The sequence below is a fragment of the Notolepis coatsorum genome (genome assembly GCF_963971535.1).
Source record: "Notolepis coatsorum genome assembly, chromosome: 8".
In the NCBI taxonomy this organism is placed as follows: domain Eukaryota; kingdom Metazoa; phylum Chordata; class Actinopteri; order Aulopiformes; family Paralepididae; genus Notolepis; species Notolepis coatsorum.
Window position 1 is genome coordinate 53,720,680 of NC_140172.1, and position 24,239 is coordinate 53,744,918.

A 24,239-nucleotide genomic window follows, 5' to 3' on the forward strand; every position below is an offset into this window, starting at 1 on the left:
AAGAGAAGTCGCCTATTCTCAGTCCTTGCCCCACAATGGTGGAATGAACTACCCACCCCAGTTAGGACAGCCGAAACCCGTCCAATCTTTCGCCGTCGACTAAAGACGCACTTCTTCAACCATTATCTGAATAAAAAAAATAAAAATAAAAGATCTAACCCTAACTAACCTTACTGTCATGCACTTGTCCTAATAAACTAACCTACACTGTAGCACTCAACACTTTGATGAACATTGTTTCTCAGCTGATAGAGTTGTGCCCTTCCTGATGACTTGTCGTACAGAACTTGTAAGTCGCTTTGGATAAAAGCGTCAGCTAAATGACTAAATGTAAATGTAAACACTGCGGGGCGCCCAAGTGGCGAACCATGTAACGCGTTGCGAAGCGGCCGACCCAGGTTCGATTCCCAGACCCGGCGTCCTTTGCCGAATATCTCCCCCCCACTCTGTCTCCCGTTCTTCCTCTCTCTCTCTCTCTCTCTCTCTCTCTCTCTCTCTCTCTCTCTCTCTCTACCGGACTGCCCGGTAGTAAAAACAATACAAATCTACAAAAACAATAAAAAAAAGAAAGTGTGACACTGTGCTTAGCCTCTGTATCAATCTAAAGAACCCAGTCCAATAAAGCACACATTTGAAAGTTATACGGATATTGCCTACAAATGAATGAACCACAGCAGGAGTTAGAAAGGAAATTCAATGAGTACACCATTTGTTTAGAAACTCAGCACTCTGCACATTTTAATCACAAATGAAAGTGCAATTTTTGCTATATGCACACACTTTGAACATTATTAAAGAATGGAGTATTATCAACATTTTATGAAACGCATTCTAATAAGATGAAGTTAAAACAAAAAATTATGTATGTATACATTATATTATAGGGGTACATTATATGACTATTTTATTGCCACATTGTATACATTGCCTACAAAGCTATATATTTTTAGTATTTAGGTAGGTAACTGTCTGTTAACATTGCTCATTACATTACCCTTCTAATGAAAAGCAACATTAATAAATTAAAGATTTGTATAATTAACTAGAATATCAATATAGTTATTTAGGTTTTCATGACAGTCCTTAAACATACTGGTCTTGGAGTCTTTACAACTTGACCACTAAGGCCTTTTGTCATCTTTCTTAATCTTACCCTAATTATTTTACAGAATATTGTATACAGCCTTTCAGTGTCAAAGCCCCCCATTGTCATGCATCCATTGAAGGTCTCCTGCTTACATTTCCCCCTCTAAACAAGAAGTGCGAGTTTGACCAGTCCTTTATACACTACTACGTATTGCATGTAATTGATCCTACACCCTGCAATTGGAAGCTGTATAGCTGAGGTATTGAATTAAATGTTATGTGTGTCCCAGTTAAACTGGGTTAAGTCTGCATGACAAATTAAGACATGCAGAGAAGCAGTAGTCTGGCAGGTCACAGGGCTGCAACAAAACCACAAACACAAGTACAGTACAACACACATACAGATTCCACTGCTGGTCCTATGCTAATTGTACATTGTACAGAATTGTTAGCATTTATCTAAATGAACACTTGAGGCTTCTTTTGTTGCCCCTTTTATATGAATACATACACATTATGGCATGTAAACACCCTCTTTTCCCCCTTACTAAGTATGTTCCATAGCAGGTTGTGGAAGGGTGCGGTCAGTTGAAGGCTGGGTTGCGAACGCCGGACAGGACGGGCGAGGCGCTCTTGCCCTTGAGGAGGGTCAGGGAGAAGATGAAGAAACACAGGCTCATGACACCCAGGATGATCACGCCGGAGATGAGCGCGCTGGTCACCGTGTTCATACGAAATACTGGACTGTTTAGCTGGGCTGTAATAGAGAGAACGACACGAAGAAGACAAGCCAACCTATTCATAGTCATCTGATCTGTGCAACGTAGCAAGAACAACTGTATATAGAATCCTTACTGTAAATGTGTCAATGACAGATAACTGCACATAGTCATCCAGGACAACCGAATGAGCTGTGTTTGGAATGCCAACTTCTGCTCTTGACATACTGTATTTCCATTTGACATATTGTTTTTGACATATTAATAAAAAAGATTGAGTGTCATTGAGTGTCATTGGCCCAAATACACAGGTTCAGAATACAGTAGCTACACATTAACTTACTTATTTTTGTATTGAAACTGTTGTTTCCAAATGATGATTAGACAAAGACATCGTATTCACATCGTAAGATAAACATGTTAAAAAGTCACTGTGGCAAAGCAAAGCTGAGAAAGTGACATCTCATGGCCCTATCTGGAGTCCCACCACCAGAGGCACCCAATTTTCACACTCTTCCACCGTCACAATAGCTGGCTCAAGGAGATACAAAAAAAAAGGGTTTTCACTTTCACTTTCAGACGCCAGTAAATCATTTGACAAGACCTGCCAGAAAAGCTACCTTCCATCTTCTTTCTTTCTTTCTTTCTTTCTTTCTTTCTTTCTTTCTTTCTTTCTTTCTTTCTTTCTTTCTTTCTTTCTTTCTTTCTTTCTTTCTTTCTTTCTTTCTTTCTTTCCTTTTCCTCTCACTAGTGTCTAAGGGAAGTAACGCTCATTTAATATTCGTTTTTTTCCACAGCTAGTGGGATGATTTGTGGAATCTGCACTGGAAGCATTTTGTCTTTGTTCTTGATTTATTGTGATGTTTCTTCTTGACTTGTTTAAGACGTGTCCGGCCCATGGGGACATTAACGTGTGTTGTCGGGCCTTACAAATCAATTTGATTTGATTTGATTTGATTTGATTTGATTTGGAAGGGTTGGTGTGTATGTGAGGGGTTGGTTGATGTGTTCTATTTTTAAAAAGATTACAGTATTGTTGTTTGTGTTTTGTTTGTTAAATCGGAGACCAGTTCACTCAGATATCTGGGACAACACAGTTCACTGTCCATGACACTGGTCTGAAAATAATAACAATAATAAAAAAGAAAGAAAGTCACAACATTCACATTGTCATCATTTCATATCATGTCTGTTATTTGTAGAACATGGATGGCCACTTACCCAGTTGTGAGTTGTTGGTAGGTGTTTCATCTGTAAAACATAGAAAGGTCATTTAAGGCTCCAACTGTACAGTGCATATAGACACAGCAGAGGCCTCTTAGCTTGAGAGTGATTTCCCATACAGTGAATGAGCGAGCAGGATGCCTGCAGGCACTTGCATGAAAGGCGACTTATGTACAGTATGCATAATCTAGGTCACCCATACGTTCTCATAATAATTTGATGCCTTGTGATTGTCTGAAGACAAGGGGCTTGGTATGACCTACCTGACCTAATATCAATTATAGTTAATTACATTTAAAATCATCATCTTCATTTGGGTCAGGCGGTCGTTGGAAAGGCATCATATTTCTTGGAAAGCAGAGCGGCATGTTGGAAAGCAGAGCGGAGGAGATGAATGAGCAGCGCGCATGAACATAAGTTCAAAGGGAGTGATTAATAGAGTTTACAGTGCTCTAATGTAAATACTAAGAGTTTAGAGAGAATGCTCAACATGTCTCATCAGAAAATGTCAATAAAGTACTAATCGACCACAGGAAAAAGGGTACATAATGTATGTTATGTTATAGCCATAAGTAATTTACGTCTTATATAAGTATTATATTTACGTTTCGGATCAGCAAAAGCCCAAAACAAACACTGCGACTGGGAGTCGAACCAACAATGATTGTGACTCTCTCACCACTGCTAAAAGATACAAACACAGCAATACTATGATGATGGTTTGTTTTAACATTTAACAGTTAGGGTTTGGGTGTGTCTCTGTAGTCTTGAGGTAAAGGCACCTCCCACCTCCCATGCAAGCATCTGTGGTTCGTTCCACAGTAGGGGAACTCAAAGGTTTTCTGAAGATATTTCACATTGTACATTTTCGTAAATAATTTTGTCTGTATTATTACCTATGGCCATAACATAACATACATAATTATGTACCTTTTTCCTGTGGTCGATTAGTACTTTATTTACATATTCAAGATCGGGATTATAGGCTGGCATGCTACACAGACAGAATCAAAGTGCGGAGAACTTCATGGCAGGACAAGGTTGAGGAGCTGGTCTGGGTGCAGGGTTGGTCTGGGTGCAGGTTTGGTCTGGGTGCAGGGTTGGTCTGGGTGCAGGGTTGGTCTGGGTGCAGGGTTGGTCTGGGTGCAGGGCAGGGGTGTAAAGTACTTGAGTAATTGTACTTTGTTACAATAAGTACTGTTTTGGGGGATTTGTACTTTACTCGAGTATTATTAGGTTTGTATACTTGTACTTTTACTCAATTACATTTCAGAGAAAAAAAACATACTTTTTACTCCTTAAATTTAAAATGCAGACCTACAAAGTACAAATCTCGCAGGTCCAACTATTTTAATTTGTATATTTATTTCTCTGGCCGAACTAACGTTAACGTTATTAATCCTGCGGCTGCACTTTATTTAAAAACAGCCAATCAAATCCCCATCAATGAAAAATTAACCAGCCCATACCCATGCTGATTGGTCCTTATGCAAGACTAGAAAGACTAGGGGATCTTTGATTAAACACCTGCAGAAGAATAGACAGTCAGAAAAAAAGTTTGAACTTTTTAGTACTTTTTAGTACTTAAGTACATTTAAAAGTAGAAACTTTTTGACTTTACTCAAGTGTGTTTTTAGCCAGATACTATTTAACTTTTTTTACTCAGATACTTTTTACACCCCTGGTCTGGGTGCAGGTTTGGTCTGGGTGCAGGGTTGGTCTGGGTGCAGGGTGATGTGTAATGAAGGCCTACCACTCCGGGTGATGATGGGCCCGGCTGTGATGACAGCCTTTCCAGACGCAGAATTTGCTTCTCCCACCTCTGAAACATCTCTCTTTTTCCTGCTGCCACAGATCTGATAGGAAAGCAAATCAAGACATTTTGTATTATGTCAGACCGAGGCCCCATATAGTCTGTTCCCATTTTAAACTTTTACATGATACTTACATGATATGACATTCAACACATTATAATTTTATCATGCGATCAATTTGGATCACGGGGTTGGCCTCACGAGTCATGGTTGTATACCAACAGATGGGAGAGAGCATGCCTAATGTGGGCCTGCAATGGGTTGTTTTCATGCACGGCCTATTGTATCCCAAATGTACAGTTTTAACCACATCTAATATTGCCATTTATAATCGCTGTTTCCTGGTTACAGAAAAGCTAAAAGTAACATTTGTTTTACAATCTCAGAGATCCATGGGCTTCTATGATGCACAGTGAAATTATTCTGGCCAATCTTAATTTGCACCCGTTCTTTCTCTTGGATTCTAGAGCAGTGGTCCACACAGAGAGCCATGCAAGGCAGTGTGTCGTTTCGCCATTAGCTGGATGCTAACCTTTCATACTATATGCTCTTATGGTAACATCTGAATTGTGGAGCTATAAGCCACGAAGCCTAGTTCCAGTAACAAGGGCTCTGCCCCTTGACATGAGGTTGGTTGATGTTCTCTAGGCTCACGGTGTGAAGGGCCTTGATATTTGGAATTTCACTTGCTCCCAAATCCAGAGGTAATTTATTACCATCAATAGTTGCACCTCCGCCCGTAGCTGCCTGTCCTAAGCTAAGGTGATAGAAATATGTGCACGTTTGACTGTGCACTGTCAACCCTCAAGCCAAATATAAGATAAGATAAGACAAGATAAGAGGTACAGGTATGGGCAGGGTAATAGAAAGACATAAATATAGGCAATACAATTAGATCTGAATATAAAAATATGAGAAAAATATACAGTGTAAACAATATAATTACATCTTAATATTAAAATATGAGACAAAAACAGTGTAACAGTGTAAACAAATATGCAGATCAGGGTCTGTATGACCTATCGGTTATAATATACGTTACTCATAAATAAATAATAAATATAGGCAATACACATTTTTTATCTGAATATATATTATGAGTAAGAGTAAAAGTAAACCATATACACAAGGTGCAGTGTACAAGGTAGGGCTGGGCGATATGGCCAAAAATGATATCGCGATAACTGTTACAAAGGGTCAGATTAAACCGAATATATATATTTATTGCTTGAGATCCCTTGTATAATATTTGTATATCGTTTGATATCCCTTGTATATTCTTTGTATATATACACGGAATATCCCTTTACCTGGGTACAAACCAGACCATAATATTCGCTCTCCTATTGGACAGCGACCCCTAGGCGCCAACAACCATACCCCCAATGGCAAGTTCAAAGGCAACGCCAAGGCATGTCTCAACATGTCCAAGTCTGCGCAGTAATACGAGACAGAACTGAGGTTGGCACTAGATAATTCACCTTACGTATAAATACGGCGCAGGTGGATACAGCAGCACTTAGCAGTAAAACGTTGATGTCTTCACCACGAGACAACGTGTAGTGAAGTGGGCAACTTTGCCGCTGAATAGAGCCTTGAGAACCGCGTGCGAATAGATTGCTAAAGTGTCAGAGTTTAACGCAGTACCGTTGAGTTCGACTTATTCTAATGTGAAGTAATAGTCTATCATTTATAGTGTATCGTGCGGCTACCGTTCTTCAGTGACCAGCATAACCACCGGTTCGTCGTGTATATAGCTAGTGCACTTATCCAGGCTGGGCGGCCTAAACTCGTGCCCCCACCCGAGGAGTCCTAGACGAGAACCGTTGGATATGTACACCGGAGAACCTACACCGGCGACTGCAGAACCTTTTCTGGTTGGATTATATTGCTTTGGTACCGTGACTGCTGGAGCAGAGAACCGTCTACCCCACTATCGTGTGGGATCTACCCCCGTGAGGAGCATCCCTCGAGCCCGCCTCTAGGAGGAGGCTGGCTAGCTTTCATCCATGCTGTCGAGCATACTGGATTATAGCTGTTGCTTTGTCTACCGATCAAGGGAGTACTGCACTGGTTCCTGTATCTGGAACCTCGTTATTCCTCGTTGACCCAGACTTTGCACCCGAACATTCCTCTACCCTGCCGGCCTTACACCCGGAGGGAACCCCCCAGTGTCTCCAGCTGGTACTAGTGTGCCTTATGTAATTGCTATGCTACAGGTGGCGTCAGTTTAGACCCATCTTACTATTCTCATTGACTTACGCTCTTGACCTACTTTACGTGTGTTCTTCGCCTTACAAGCGCGAGTATAATTCTCAATCTGTAACCTAACGTTGCTTGCTCTGATAATAATAAATACCCTCTAAATAGAACTTTATGTGTCATTGCCGTATTCTTGTGTGGGTGTTCACCATATATATTCATGTACTGTATGGCCAGTAATTAAAGTACATAACTAAGTAGTGGTTTAATAATACCATACTCTCAATACAGTCAGGGAATTGTACCCCTCAGTTACAATTGGTCCTTCGAGCCGGAGGGTATCAGTGTAATATCTAATATAATATTGATATTAACCATGGCCAGCGGTGAACACTCCCCAAGCGGCTCTCCCAAGCTAGAACGCCCGCAGCGCAGACGTCAGCCACCTCCCTATCTAGAGGAATACGCTGTCAGTCTAATACCTAGCTTTAAACAGATGTTAAATGCGGATAAAGCGGATAGTCAAAGCATGTCAAATCCTACCGACCAGGCGACCCTGCCAGTAGAGACCCTAGTGGGTTCTAACGAAACTGACCAAGCTCACGGGGGGGACCAGGGGGGACATGACATGACTATACCCCCAGACAACGTCAACGGTATAATCCCCGGAGAGCTCCAGGATAAAGAAAGCGCTCCAGGGACAGAACCCGACACACCATCAGAAGAGAAGCGCGCCCAGGAGATGGACCTCAGGGCGCGCCAAGAGAACAGATCTCCAACGAGCACTGTCAGAAGCCGATCACCTCCGTCAGTGTCATCCCCCAGCGAAGCGGACCAGATGCTGGCGCAGGCATTCATCGCCACCCTGGCAGCCTCCACTGAACGCGATCGACTCCAAGCACAGACGCTTAGTGAGCGCGAACATTCTTCCATGGAACAAGAGCGCCTCCGGGCGCAACAACTAAGTGAGCGCGAACACTCTACCATGGAAAGAGAACGCCTTCAGGCTCAACAGACGAGCGAGCAGACCAACGAGAGCGCCTTCACGCGCAACTCCAAGCGCAAGCCCTTAGTGAACGCGAACACTCTGCAACCCAGCGAGAGCGCTTCCAGGCGCAACAACTAGACGCCTCCAGACGGAAGAGAACATTGAAAGAGACCCGATGCACAGCGCGCCGCCGCCAATGCACAGCACGACGCAGCCCATGCCCAGCGCGAAGCAGAGCGCGACGCAGCCCACGCCCAGCGCGAAGCAGAGCGCGACCGGCTGCAGGCGCAGATAATAGAACAATTGATTGCCAGGGCGACACCCCCTCTCTCCGCACGGAGCTCCAGGACATCATCACGACAAGGGTCTAGGGCACCTTCCCCTACCCGACCAAGTGACCCGGAACCCGGCCAACAGAAGGATCCTATCTACGTCTCCAAACCCCCTCCCCGACCGGTCCATACGAGACCCAGCAACCGGGAAGAACCGGCCTACGCCGCCGAGAGACTGAATAGAAGACTTCAAGACCTAGAAGACCTAGAAGAGGAAGAGGAAGAGGAGGAAGGTCAAGCCCACCAGCAGCAACGTACTCAGGACCAGGAGGCCCAGTACAGCCCAGACTTCACCCCCGAGTCACTGCGCTACAAACCCCCGACTCAACTCACGGGTGAGTTTGACGCACCGTCAGCCCCGAGGAACAGCACCTGGGTACCCGGCCTCTGGTACCCACCAAGTACCAGCCCACGACAACACGTACAGGGAGACTCGCCCAGGAGGCCTCTTCCCCAACGCTCACCGATGTGCCAGCCATCCATGGCATCGTACCTTGGCACACCGACGTTCCCCGACTTTACGCACGAGGACAGAGCACAGTACACGGAATTACGGATGTGCTTAGAGACTATGATGTCCGACGTCCCTGATGAGTCGTACAAATATGCCATCCTCCTCAAGCATCTCAAGGTGCCCAGAGCGCATAATATAGCGCTGGCATATTCCAACTCAAGCACCCCATACTCCGCGGCTCCAGTGGCCCTCGACCAGCGTTATGGATGCATATGGGACTACGTGATACAAGAAATAAGGAATATTGACCGTCTCCCCCCAGCCAAAGACAATAGAGCACTGGATGACCTCTCTATCAAGGTACAATCCCTGGTAGGGATGCTGGGGTCCCAAAAGGAAAAAGGGAGAAATGAACTATATGCTAACTCTAATGTAGAACGAATACTAGAGAAGCTCCCTCCAGCCCGCCAAGAGCGCTTTCGGCGGCAGAGAGACCACCGTGATCCCGACGGTCCCGAGCCATCCCTCCTAGACCTGGCCGACTTCCTCGCGAGAGAAGTCAGCAGCCTACGACTGGATACGTTCGTGTGGAGTGGACCAAGCCCAAGAGATGGACCTCGGAGATCTAATGATAACCGCCGGTCGGTGACCGTTATGCACCAAGCCGAATCAGTACCGCAGCACAAGAACCACAACACCCCCTCGACGAAAGAGAAGTGGAAGATTGTATGCCAGTACTGTGAGAAAGAACATTGGCTGTCTCAATGTGACACTTTCAAGAAGATGACCGCTGACGAGGTGAGTCAGTGGATCAAAGCCAACCACCGCTGCTTCCGCTGCGCGCGCAGCCATATGGCAGCCGGGTGCCGTTTAAAGAAGAAATGCAGCAAGTGTGACAGCGCCCGCTTGGATGTCTTGCATGACAGCAACAAGAAGAAACTCGCACCCCCAAGTAGCTCGAGAGTGAACGTCATGTATATCGACCCCGCCAGCAGCGGGAGCTCCCGAGTGCTCTTGAAAGTGGTCCGAGTGATATTAAGCTACGAGGACAAGGTCATGGACACTTACGCCGCCCTGGACGATGGGTCAGAAAAGACTCTCCTCCTCGCATCCGCCGCAGCCCGGCTGGGTATGCGGGGGAGCGAAGAAACAATGACAATCCGTACTATAGGAAGAGACCTGAAGACCATAAAGGGTGAAAATGTCTCCTTCGCGATCGCAGCAGTCGGGCAGCCCGAGAAGCAGTATAGGATTACTAACGCCTTCACCAGCCAAGACATAGGCCTGTCACAGTACACCTACCCCATCCCCAAGCTGATGGAAAAATACGTGCACCTACGTCAACTACCTATACCGCTCATCGACGGCGCCACCCCGACCCTGCTCATAGGATCCGACCACGCACACCTCATCGTCCCAACGGACCGGGTCCACATCGGGCCCAGAGGCTGTCCAGCAGCAGTCGAGACCCGCCTAGGATGGACACTACAAGGCCCCCTCTCTAGGTCTCCCAACCGACCAGCAGCCACTCGTTGCCTCCACTCAAGAATAAAAGAAGAAGACACCACCCTCTTACAGCACGTCGAGAGGCTATGGACATTAGACGCAATGCCCTTTAAGAATGAAAAGAAACTCGTTCGATCAAAGGAAGACACTTATGCCATAACCCTCCTCGAGCAGAGGACAAAGAGAGTCGAGGTCAATGGAGTGATGAGATACGCAACTCCACTCTTGAGGCGAGAGGGTATGCCCACCCTCCGCGCCTCAAAAGAAGCGACGGAGCGATATCTACTGAACACCGAGCGGCGTCTAGCCAAAGACCCCACTCAAGCCACTGTGTACCGCGCTGAGATTGACAAGCTAATCACAGCGGGACACATAAAGAAAATTGACATTCAAGAGGCCGATCAGACGACCGAATCATGGTACGTGCCCCACCACAAGGTCCACCACAACGGCAAGGATCGTATTGTGTTCAACTGCAGCTACCAGATCGGACTACAGAATCTGAATAAAGAACTCTTGCCCGGCCCAACACTTGGCCCCTCTCTACTAGGCGTGTTGCTACGTTTCCGCCAAGACAAGGTGGCCATCAGCGGCGACATCAAAGGGATGTTCCTGCAGGTGCGACTAGTGGAAGAGGACAAGCCCCTGCTGCGGTTCTTATGGAGAGAGAGGATCGGGGATGAGCAACCATCCATCTACCAATGGGAGGTCCTCCCTTTCGGAACCACATGCAGCCCATGCTGTGCTACGTTCGCACTGCAAAAACATGTCGCAGAGGACCCAGCAGCTGACGAGGAGGTCAGACAAAGTGTAGAGAGGAGTTTCTACGTGGACAACTGTCTGCAAAGCGTCTCGACGCCAGAAGAAGCCAAAGCCCTCCTACTCAAGCTCCGCGCCTCCCTGATCAAAGGCGGCTTTGATCTCCGGCAGTGGGCCAGCAGCGACCCTCAAGTACTTCGCAGCCTCTCCCCAGAGAACAAGGCAGCAAGCAGCGAGACCTGGATGGCGACCATCCCAGGGGAAGCCCAAGAAATGACATTAGGACTAGTCTGGCGCTTCAAAACAGACTCGCTCCATTACAGATACACACCCCTGACCACGGAGCAGGGAAGGCCGACTTCTCTACCGACCACCAGACGGAGTGTATACAGAACACTCGCCAGACAATATGACCCGTTGGGATGTATCCTACCTTACACCACCAGGGCAAAAATGATTGTACGAGAGCTGTGGGACAAGGAACAGGGCTGGGACGACCCCATACCCGAACACCTCGCTTCCACCTGGAGAGAGTGGGAAAAAGAACTCAACTCGCTCCCAAATGTGAACATACGCCGCAGCTACTTCCCACCCACAGTGCGGCTGGAGACGTGCCAGATGGACCTGCACGTCTTCAGCGATGCCTCAGAAGTAGCCTACGGCTCGGTGGCTTACTTGCGGGCCCGAGAGGAGGGAGGAGAAATACACACAGCCTTCATCCTGGCTCGCTCAAGGATAGCCCCCCGCAAGCAACAATCGATCCCGCGTCTAGAGCTCTGCGCAGCCCTGGTAGGCGCGCAACTCGCCACGTTAATCCAACGTGAACTCACCATCCCGGTGCAAAGAACAATCCTGTGGTCAGACTCCATGACCGTACTCACATGGATCCAGTCCGATTCGTGTAGATACAAGGTCTTCGTGGGAGTCAGAATCACAGAGATCCAAGACTTAACAGAATCAGCATGCTGGAGGTACGTGGACACGAAACAGAACCCAGCAGATGTCATCACACGGGGGATGTCCCTAGATGACCTCACACGTCACAATATCTACAGTGACGGTCCTGAGTTCCTCAAGCTCCCGGAAGAAGAGTGGCCTAACCCCACCCCACGGGAGGCTAGTCAAGAGGAGGCAGAGATGAAGAAATCTATGTTCTGTGGGTTGACGCACACACCAGTCCCCACCGACCCTAACATAGACGACTGCCCCACCCTTGAGAGTGCGCAGTAGGAGACATTCCTGTGGCACCACCCTGAGGTTCCCTCCACTACTGACATTAACGCCGCTAACTACGAAGAAGCAGAACTCCTTCTGCTACAGCGAGCCCAAAGAGACTCGTTCCCCGAGGAGCTAGACTGTCTGCAGGGATCAAAGCCAGTCCCGTCAGACAGCAGACTGCTCCACCTGGCTACTGAGCGCGACGCCCATGACCTCATCAGAGTGGGTGGTCGTCTGAGACGAGCCCCGGACTTAACGGATGTCCTCAACAGCCGACACAAGGTCACCGAGCTCATCATAAAGAAATACGATGAGGATGTGCACCACGCTGGGGCAGAGAGAGTCTTCGCTGAGATCCGACGTCGCTATTGGATACTGAATGGAAGAGAAGCAGTACGACGCTTCCAGCGGACCTGTCTAGACTGTCGCAAGTGGCGAGCACAGCCCAGTATACCCAGGATGGCTGACCTGCCTCCCTGTCGCCTCCGACTTGGCGACAAGCCCTTTCACTCCACCGGCATGGACTGCTTCGGCCCGCTGTACGTGAAGAAAGGAAGAGGGACGGAGAAGAGGTGGGGCATTGTATTCAAATGCATGACCACCCGAGCAATACACATAGAACTCCTTCCGACCATGAGTACGGACTCATTCCTCATGGCCTTCCGGAGATTCACAGCGCGAAAAGGAAAACCGTCTATATTATTGTCTGATCACGGGACAAACTTCAAAGGCGGAGAAAGAGAGCTGAGAGAGAGCTTCCAAGCCATGGGCCCAGAACTTAAGACCCACCTCGCTCCCTCTCATATTGACTTCCAGTTTAACCCCCCGAACGCCCCTCACTTCGGGGGAACCTGGGAACGAGAAGTACGTTCAATAAAGACAGCCCTGTACGCCGTGCTTGGGGCCCAGACCGTGGCTGAAGAAGTCCTCACGACAGTCCTCACAGAGATCGAGGGAGTATTGAACTCAAAGCCCCTCGGTTACGTCTCAAGTGATGTAGCTGATGTCGACCCAGTCACCCCCAACACTCTCTTGATGGTGCGGCTGGACCCCGCGCTCCCACAGACGGTGTACAGACCCGAAGAAGCGAACGGCCGAAGAATGTGGAGGTACAGTCAAGTATTGGCTGACAAGTTTTGGAACAGTTTCCTCCTCCACTACCTACCGTCTCTACAAACCCGCCAGAAATGGGTAAAAGATAGAGACAACTTGACGGAGGACACAGTCGTCATGATCGTGGACCAGTCACTACCCCGAGCTATGTGGCCGGCCGGCCGCGTAAGCAAAGTGATCACTGGTGCCGACGGAAAGGTCAGAGCGGCAGAAGTTCTTGTCCAGGGACGGACATACACCCGACCCGTGGCGAGGCTGATAGAGTTGCCAAGGCTCCCTGACTCCCTTGATGACGATCATGACCCACTGACTGTGTGAATTGCCCTACTCCCCACAACAGACATTGAGTAGTTGACAAGACGATTAATCTGTCTTTGCTTTATCTAATTAGGTGCGGACTAATTAGGAGGCGGCTGTTACAAAGGGTCAGATTAAACCGAATATATATATTTATTGCTTGAGATCCCTTGTATAATATTTGTATATCGTTTGATATCCCTTGTATATTCTTTGTATATATACACGGAATATCCCTTTACCTGGGTACAAACCAGACCATAATATTCGCTCTCCTATTGGACAGCGACCCCTAGGCGCCAACGACCATACCCCCAATGGCAAGTTCAAAGGCAACGCCAAGGCATGTCTCAACATGTCCAAGTCTGCGCAGTAATACGAGACAGAACTGAGGTTGGCACTAGATAATTCACCTTACGTATAAATACGGCGCAGGTGGATACAGCATCACTTAGCACTAAAACGTTGATGCCTTCACCACGAGACAACGTGTAGTGAAGTGGGCAACTTTGCCCCTGAATAGAGCCTTGAGAACCGCGTGCGAATAGATTGCTAAAGTGTCAGAGTTTAACGCAGTACCGTTGAGTTCGACTTATTCTAATGTGAAGTAATAGTCTATCATTTATAGTGTATCGTGCGGCTACCGTTCTTCAGTGACCAGCATTACCACCGGTTCGTCGTGTATATAGCTAGTGCACTTATCCAGGCTGGGCGGCCTAAACTCGTGCCCCCACCCGAGGAGTCCTAGACGAGAACCGTTGGATATGTACACCGGAGAACCTACACCGGCGACTGCAGAACCTTTTCTGGTTGGATTATATTGCTTTGGTACCGTGACTGCTGGAGCAGAGAACCGTCTACCCCACTATCGTGTGGGATCTACCCCCGTGAGGAGCATCCCTCGAGCCCGCCTCTAGGAGGAGGCTGGCTAGCTTTCATCCATGCTGTCGAGCATACTGGATTATAGCTGTTGCTTTGTCTACCGATCAAGGGAGTACTGCACTGGTTCCTGTATCTGGAACCTCGTTATTCCTCGTTGACCCAGACTTTGCACCCGAACATTCCTCTACCCTGCCGGCCTTACACCCGGAGGGAACCCCCCAGTGTCTCCAGCTGGTACTAGTGTGCCTTATGTAATTGCTATGCTACAGGTGGCGTCAGTTTAGACCCATCTTACTATTCTCATTGACTTACGCTCTTGACCTACTTTACGTGTGTTCTTCGCCTTACAAGCGCGAGTATAATTCTCAATCTGTAACCTAACGTTGCTTGCTCTGATAATAATAAATACCCTCTAAATAGAACTTTGTGTCATTGCCGTATTCTTGTGTGGGTGTTCACCATATATATTCATGTACTGTATGGCCAGTAATTAAAGTACATAACTAAGTAGTGGTTTAATAATACCATACTCTCAATACAGTCAGGGAATTGTACCCCTCAGTTACAATAACGATATCGATAACAATATCATATCACTCAATATTCGATATTATCGATATTGTTATAAGTATAAATATATATATATATATATATATATATATATATTTTTTTTTTTAAACAACAGATGTATGTTTATTTTGCAGCAATTCTTTGTCGTTGCCGCCATCTTTAGTGTTACATCCCCTCACACTCCAGTTCTCAGGCTGCAGCTGGTTTGAAAGCGAAAGTAAACCGGCTTCTCTGCTGGCTGTGGCTCCAGGGGAGTTGAACAGTTCTGGCTCTGCTAGTTTCTTTTCTATCTTTTGGCGCTTTTTTTGTGGACAAACCACCGCACATGTGCACCGTGACTCGTGACTGGAGTCTAGCTCTGCTAGCACACATAGCCTACTGTGTACAGACGGTTTCAAACTGTATTTTAAATTAGAAAGCAAACAAAATAAATGGACAAGAGAAAAATAAATCTCAATTTGGTCAGTATTGTCATTTGGACAAGCAAAGCCATTACTTTAAGTTGCAGGCGATATCGATTATTAAAATATATCGCGATAATTATCATTATTGTTATATCGCCCAGCCCAAGTACAAGGTACCCTAACTGGTAACATAAGTTGTAGTCCGTGCAGGTTTTGGTGTCAGACAAACCTAGTGGTCAGACATTCCTAATAGTTCTCGAGTTCTGCAGCCATTAGTTCTAGCAACCACACAATTCAAAGAGAGAAGAAAGGGGCTCTCTTTGGCACTTTGTTATCAGGGAAGAGCTGCTCACAAAGAAAGTTCTTTGTTTAGTCAAGGTCCCAAGAACATGTGTTGTGGTGGGACTTTGCTTGTGGGCTCCAAACCTTCAGGCTTCCGACCATAAAACTCACTCAAGCTGGGTAGGGAAAGAGGAAAAGAAGGATGTTGGGCTCTTTTTGTTTGTCTGACAGACAGAAAAGTAATATATTAACACATACGTTTTACATCCCACAAACCAATGGTAACGAGAAGTGTGCAGAGTGAGTAAGATACACTTTGTCACATTCAACTGTCCATACATAGCAATCACTCCAGTAATTGGCCGAATCTAAAATTGACCACTTCTGCCGACTTCACCACTTGATGACATGGATGAATGTGGGACTCAGATTCGGCTCAAACAAGGGACTAAACACATTTCGCAATTATGTCACATCAATGTGGAACGCCCTACCCACAGCTGTAAAGTGTAACGTCCCCGCGGTCCTGCTCCACAACCCCCATTTGTCTATGGACATTTCCCCCCCGGTCCTGCTCCACAACCCCCATCTGTCCATGCACATTTCCCATACCTGAACTACGGCTCTCAACCACCAGGTGGCCTAGTTCAGTGTATTCATCTTTGTTGTCTTTTACTTATTAATGTCCTGTCTGTCATCACTAATCTGTTGTGTGTTCATCTGTTGTCGGTGCTGTGCACCATTGTCTAATTTAGTTTTGTCTCCCTTGTGTTGTATCTATGTGCGTTTGGTCTTGTCATGTTTTGTATATGTACCTTGTTATGTTTTCTGTTTAGTCATCTCCCCAGCTGTGTGTCATTCACTAATCATCCTCTTGTCTCTAATTAGTCCTTGTATTTAAGTGTTGTCGGCCCAGCAGTCCTTTGCTGGGTCATTACTTTTGTTTGCTGTTCACCGTCGTGAGTACTCTGTGTAGTTGTGTTTATATCGTTTTTGGAGACCACGGTCTCTCTTTTCTTTCCTAGTTTCAAGTGTTTCTTTTATATATTATGCTCCGTGTATCACAAATAAAGTGCACGTTATTTTGAAAGAGCCAACCATGCATTCCGCCAACTGTCAATTCTCTCTCCGTTTATCTGCTGCAATTGGGTTCCACATTCCACCATGCCAACGAAACGTTCCATTCGTAACAGTGAAGGGACCCCCCCCACCCCACCCACCCAACCACCTCCAATGTACAGTCCCCCCCCCCCCCCCCACCCCACCTACCCAACCTCCTCCAATGTACAGTTTCTTCCCCCTCAAATGATATACTCTCTTTTTTAGACCCTTTTTGTATCACAAACAGTAATGTATTTGTAGATCTGATTTGTCATAAATGTCTAGATGTAGCAGTACTGTCTATCTGTATGTCATGTATGTCATGTTATGATGAATTGAAAATGGGGGACCCTGATGTAAACAAGACGAAAGTCTTTCTCTGGTCTGCCTCCCCTTAACAATTGTGTGTATTGAGCTGTACTGTATTGTACCCATTCTGCAATCTGTTAATAACATTTTCAATCAATCAATCAATCAATCAATCAATCAATCAATCAATCAAAAGGCATCTCAAATGCAAGTCACCAAGGGGTGGTGACTGGTCCTTCTGCACCTTCTATCAGCCCTCAATACTGAGTGGCCATCCGCTGGTCTTAGCACTCGAACCTAGGGACAATATTCATCCCATATTATGGAATACTGTTTTGAAGCAAAAGTCACGCATACAGTACAGTAGTTTGAGAATATTACTATATGACCATTAGAAATCGGAGTGCTCATTATCTCATATCTCATCCTAACCTAAATGCAAATGCAGTGATTGATCACCTTGCAATGTTCACGCTAAGTGGGCAATTGATAAAGACTGGGGTGGCCAGGTGTTCAGGGTGGGATTGGGCCATTGACAGAGAAAAACAAAGGACCACACACCGCAGGCGTAGAGGAAGAGAGGAAGAACATAAATTCTTCTAGGCAAAAGTAAAGTATTGACAAAAATCTACTGAAACAACATAAACAGAGATAAACAGAGGATTCAATATTCTAGATGGACATTCTGTTTGCCAGCTATTGCCCGGAGCCAGTGAACTCTCTGGGGGACTCTGAGTGCACCACACCCGGCCAGATCAAGAGAATCTTTGTTCCAACTTGTCCATATCAGAATACACACAGATGATACACAATATAGTTTGCATAAATTCTCAACATTTCAGTCACACTATATACAATCTGTATAATATTTATGTGTTTTTATGCATGTGAATTATTAGATAGATACTGTACTGTATGTGTTGTGTAGGTGCATGGATGCAAAAACCAAATTGTAACCAAAATCGAATCAAATTGGTAACCATAGTCAAAATCAAATCAAAACAAAGGGAACTGTATTGTGAGGTATTTTCGAATAACTGGCCCTACAGAGTAATTTGCCCAGCATTGCCTGTAAAGGATGAAACTGAATGAAGGTAATAAAAGGGAGCCAAGGGGCTGCTAGCTTTTAGTCATTTTGACTGGTAACATACTGGATGAAAACTGGATGAAAATGTCAAAATATTGAGGATGGCAAACCAAAAAGGCTCTCACCCCAGGCGCTTGCGATGGAGGTGGGAGGTGCCTTTACCTCAAGTCTACCGAGACACACCCAAACCCTAACTGTTAAATGTTAAGAGAGTGCCACAATCATTGTTGGTTCGACTCCCAGTCGCGGTGTTCGTTTTGGCCTTTTGATGATACAAAGGAGGAGATGGTGTGAATTGGTGAGGCCAATTCAGGTGAATGGCCCTTTTAGTTTTGTGATATTTTCATGTATCTTGTTTGTTATTTCTTATTTTTTTGTGTTGCTTCTGTTTGTTTGTTTAGAAAATTAAATAAAAGAAAACATTAAATTACCCTACATGAGCCTCACCGGCATGAGCAGGGGACAGTCATCAGCGCGACACAGCTTGGTGACACAGTGCAGGAAGACGGTGGACATCTTCTGGTTCTTGTGCTTGACGAAGCGGAACACTTCAAAGGCAAAGCGTCCCATTTGGCTTTTCCCGTTCTCAAAGACCGTGGTCTGGGGGTCTTTTTCACAGCTACCTCAGGTGGGGAAGATAGAGGGTTATTAGAAGGGACAGCAAGAACAACAAGAAAAATGTATAGATATTTCTCATACTTCAGAGTTACCTAAAGAAAAGGTCATAGCGGATGTCATCGTTAGGGTTTCCAGAGGGAGTGGTGTAGCAGTAGTCCATGAGAACGTTCCATCTATTTTGATAAGGGTTCAAAGCCAGAGTTTAGGATCATTCTATTATGTGTGGTCATGCAGTAGTGCAGACTACAATTTTGCACATTGCTACGTAATTTATGTAATTTAATATACGTAATTTAACCACACAGTTACACCAGAGGCACACATGCTTCAGAATTCTTAGTATGTTATTATGGGCACTCATAAGGACCAGAGCCAGATACCATGAGCAAATTATAATTTTTTGCCGCTGCCATTGGTAAAGTCTGCACACCAGTGTGATCATGTAAGATCACCATAGCAATGGTGAATGTTTTCACCCTCCTGCCCCATGGTAAATGTCATGTATTATCATGCTACCAATTTTGTACTTAAATTGTATAATCTCATTTAAACCATGATACTGGTGGCAACATCATGGTATTTCCACCCTTTTTGGTCACAAAATTATAGAAATACCATGAATACAGGGTTTTTGTAGTTTCAATGAAATACGCAAAAAATGTAATCTCGCCAAGTCCACATATTACTTTTACGCACAGCTATTGGCATGTTTGAAGGCTCACGGTGTTCGATTAAATATACCAATTGTACACCACAGATACCACAAATTCTTCTATGAAAGAGAGACATCAAGAGGTTTTGTTTCAGATTTTTATGATCCATTACTAACGTCCTCATATGAAACCCTCCACCTAGACTCCGTCTGGAGGAGGGATATACCAGACCTGGAAAGTCTTGACTTTCCTATAGTCAAGACAAATCAATCTTAACTATATTCACAGGACATACTTGACTCCTATAAGACTGAAAAAAATGGGTCTTATACAAGACTCCAAATGCTCCTTATGTACAAATGGGGACGAGGGGACATTTATGCACATGTACTGGGACTGCCCACCAGTTAAGATATTCTGGAAAGAAGTGACCCAGCAACTATCAAACCTCTTAAATTGGAATATACCTGTACACCCCTCTGTACTACTGCTGAATGATGTTTTTGAGTGTGCAGTACATCCACAGCTAAAGAGATTGGTTTTATCGGGTATCACAGTGGCTAAAAAGCTGATAGCATCACAATGGTTCCAACCGGAAAAAATGTGCCGAAAGGTCTGGATTATTACATATCTCGATGTGATCTTTCAAGAAATATCTACAGCTAGAATTTTGGGTCTCAATGAATCCAAAATTACATTGTGGTTAGAAGTGGTGGAGAAAATAAAAGCTAGCATATAATGGTAATGTCTGGTTAGGAGCGAGGGAAAATGGATGGATTATCCAATGGGGGGTCCGGAAGGGGGGGGTACGAGCTGGAGCATATGTGTGTAGGTTTTTAGATAACAGGTATTAGGGGTATATCCTATATAAGACAATTAACTAAAATGTGATTTCATTGGATGTGCACTGACAACTAATGCTTGTATATCTTATCGTGTGTTGTCATGTTTGTTTATGTGTTTGTTTAAAAAATTATAAAAAAATAAAATACAAAAAAAAGATGAATACCACCTTTTTTGGAAATACTACATACACATCTTTTAAGCCCGACAATTTGGAGAAACTCAGCCTTCTCCAGGAGTGCCTGCTCGGCATTGAGAGCTGGATGGGGAGTAACTTCCTCCAGTTAAATGCAAAAAAAAATGGAGGTGCTGATCGTAGCAGCTGAAAAGACTGCAGCTAGAGTGGCCACTCACTTGGGGTCCCTTAAAGACAACATACGTCCCCACCTGAGAAACCTGGGTGTTGTCTTCAACCAGGCCATGAACCTAGACAAACATGTCAAAACACTCACACGCACCTGCTTCTTTCACCTCAGAAACATTGCAAAACTACGCACCATCATATCTCACTCTGAACTAGAACTGTCCGTGCATGCTTTTATTTCCTCTAGGCTTGACTACTGCAACTCACTTTTCACCTGTCTCACCAAATCATCCACAGACAAACTACAAATGGTCCAAAATGCTGCAGCCAGGCTACTCACAAGGTAAAAAAAATCATGTCACATCACTCCCATTCTGGTATCCCTGCACTGGCAACTGTACACTATAGAATTCACTTCAAAGTCCTCACTTTCACTTTCAGAGCACTCCACGGTCAGGCCCCTATCTACATCACTGAACTCATCCATCCCTACACCAACACCCGCTCACTCAGATCTGCCGATCAGCACCTCCTGGTGGTCCCCAGGTCCAGGCTGAAAACAAGGAGTGATCGAGCCTTCGAGGTGACAGCACCAAGGCTCTGGAACGCTCTCCCCCTGGACCTGCGAACTGCCCCCTCTGAAAACTCTTTTAAAAAACAACTAAAAACACATTTGTTCAGACAGGCCTTTGGTCATACATAGGCACTTTTTCTTGTCCTCACTGTTCCTATAGTTTTGTTTTAATTAGTGACTCATGATTTTATCCAAATTCTTTTATTCTACATTTTTTTATCTGGTTTCACTGTTTTTTAACTGCTGTCTGTTGTTGTCATTTATTTCTGATTTTGTCTTGTTGTGTTTTTTATATTAAGCTGTAGTGTAAAGCACCCTGTGCATTCATGCTGTGAAGGGTGCTATATAAATAAAAGTCATTCATTCATTCATTCATTCATACTACAGGTATGATACATTTTCTCAAGGGTCCTGGACACAGTCTGTACCTCTCCTACCAACCATTCAGGCTATAGGGAGCAGTCTGACGTCACTGGTTGTTCCACTCGTAGGCCTATATGGATTCATCATTGGGAAAATGGATTATCGGCTATTGTAACAATTCTGCTGCATGGAAATTGAAAAGCTAAAATGTTTGCACAAAACGAGTTCCCTTCTACCACTAACATTATTGTTTAAGCATTTTTGGTTGAAATAAAGGTAGTTATAAGGTTTTTAATTTGTTGTTAAAAAATAACTACAATTACCAGGCAGTACGGCAGGAGTGTTGTCGTTCAGTGTTGTCGCCTAATACACGTCACGGCCAGCTGATACCACGCTAGCTAACGTTACCTAGATAAAGTTAACGTACTAGACATTAGCAATGTCTACTGTCGTGTCCATAAGTTCCCTGGCAGAATACTTTGTTGGTGAGGACAAAAGTATACAAAGAGGAGAGAACCATTTTAAATCGGGGCATGTCGAGGAGTTTCGGGAATGACAGCTAGCAAGTTAGCTAGCACTACTGTAGCTACTAACGTTACGTAAAAAACAATAACGTTATAAACTATACACAATATGTACAACGAAACAATGATTTACATTAGTATTTACAGTGATTTAATATGCAGCGAAATAACGTTATACGATTTAAAATATTTATACAAATAGGTAACGTGGTTTTAAAAATGGTGGTTATGGTTATGATCGCCAGAGAGATACTAGCCACAGATTCAGGGTCAGTTATTTTCCCAATGTACGAATTGTTAAGCTTATGTAATGTAAGGGAAATCTGATCCTAGGTCTGCGACTAAAGCCAGGAGTCTACGCTGTGGTGACGCCAGTCAGCAGCGCCAAAGTGAGTGTAGTTTCTCAGTGAACGAAAACATAAACGTTGTCATTTTGCTACCTTTACGATTAATTGTGAATATTTTCATGTTGAGCTATAGATTGTGGATGAATACACACAGAAAGGTACACCATGCAAATGTCCATGCTTTATTTGTTTTAAACAAGACGATTTAGAAATGGGCAATGGGGAAATACATTGCGTTGGACAGAGGGTGGAACACGAAAAAAACAAAAATGACCTAACCACTACACCTCCCTATAGTCAAGACAAGCCAGGAAGACTGCTGGAAAAACAAAACCCCCACATAGTCCATATCAAAACCAAGGCCAAAGTCAATTCTAGCTCTATTGATGAGCTTTGTATGCATTACATATTTACAAAATTCTGAGGTTTCTGAGGGTTAAGTCAAAACTCGTCCTAACGAATTATTGCAAGTTTGCATTGTGTTTTCGAAGGAATCAACAGAAAGCTCAAAGAATCTCGATGAAGGCTGGTGGAAGTTTGAAATGCAGTATAAAATCACCCTTTACGCTCCAACGTCTTGTTTCAAATCTTCCAGTTGACGAACACTTGGTGCTGCCACCACTGGTCGCCAATACAATCAGCACCTTGACCTGACAGGTTAACAGTGATAGTAATGTGTTATAGGGGCGACAGTGGCTTGGGAGGTAGAGCAGTCGTTTGATAATCGGGAAGTTCCCGGTTCGATTTCCGCTCCTTCCGGGCTGTGTGTCGAAGTGTCCTTGAGCAAGACACTCAACCCCTAATTGCTCCTGATGAGCAGGTTGGCACCTTGCATGGTTGCCTCCACCGTCGGTGTGTGAAATGGTAATAATGTGAGGAAGAAATTGTAAAGCGCTTTGGATAAAAGCGCTAAATAAATGCAGCCATTTACCATTTATTGGCAACCAGTGGTGGCAACACTGAGTGTTCATTGAGCTTTCCCAAAAAAACACAGAAGGCACCATTACCGATTTTAAAGGAGATTTCGGAGAGAAAGGGGTAATTTTTTATATTTCAGCAGCGATTTTTGTTTTCAAATCGACCTTTGAATCTTTAATCTTTTTATTCGTTTTGACCCTCAGAATGTAATGTATAAAAAACATGTCAATAGAGCTAGGTCAATTCCAAATTAAGACCAAGACTAGCACAAGTGTGGTATATTGGTATTGAGCAGAATTAGACCACAACAAATATCCAAGATAATACCAAGATATTGAATACTACAGCCCTGCCCATAGTGTGCCAATAACAGGGTCACTTCATCATTAGACACAAGGTGAACCAAGTGACACAGATAATGGTCATTATGTTATTGTTTGGCCTATGCCTTCCTGCCCATCATGTGCATTCATAAATGTAGCTGCTGTAAAAGCGAATACTGTTACACTGCCTACATTTGTCATGCAGAGCAGAAATACAAACTAAGCATAAAAGAAATGCATGTTTGTTTCACGTTCAGAATGTGTCTACTTATAAAACGAAATGTAGGCCATTGGTATTGTTCTTCTCATTGAACAGTAATGCAACGTGTCATCTTACTGTACCACCACTTATTGTTTCATTTCAGAAACTGTACACTCTGGGGTGTGGAGGGTTCTTTTCAATAATTTCATTACTTGTGCTTTTT

At 44.8% G+C, this 24,239-nt stretch overlaps 1 protein-coding gene across 1 annotated transcript in view; it reads right to left on the reverse strand.

The window, feature by feature from the left end:
• Positions 1-1,670: 1,670 nt before the first annotated feature.
• zpld1a (zona pellucida-like domain containing 1a) overlaps positions 1,671-24,239 on the reverse strand; it is a gene marked incomplete at its 3' end in the record, with an annotated part of 80,401 nt that continues 57,832 nt past the window's right edge. The window contains exons 6-10 of the mRNA XM_084319846.1: positions 19,058-19,138; positions 18,795-18,966; positions 4,783-4,885; positions 3,027-3,056; positions 1,671-1,843 (exon numbers count right to left, since the gene is read on the reverse strand). Of these exons, the coding sequence (XP_084175972.1) occupies positions 1,671-1,843; positions 3,027-3,056; positions 4,783-4,885; positions 18,795-18,966; positions 19,058-19,138 (559 nt within the window). The remainder of the gene's footprint in view (positions 1,844-3,026; positions 3,057-4,782; positions 4,886-18,794; positions 18,967-19,057; positions 19,139-24,239) is intronic.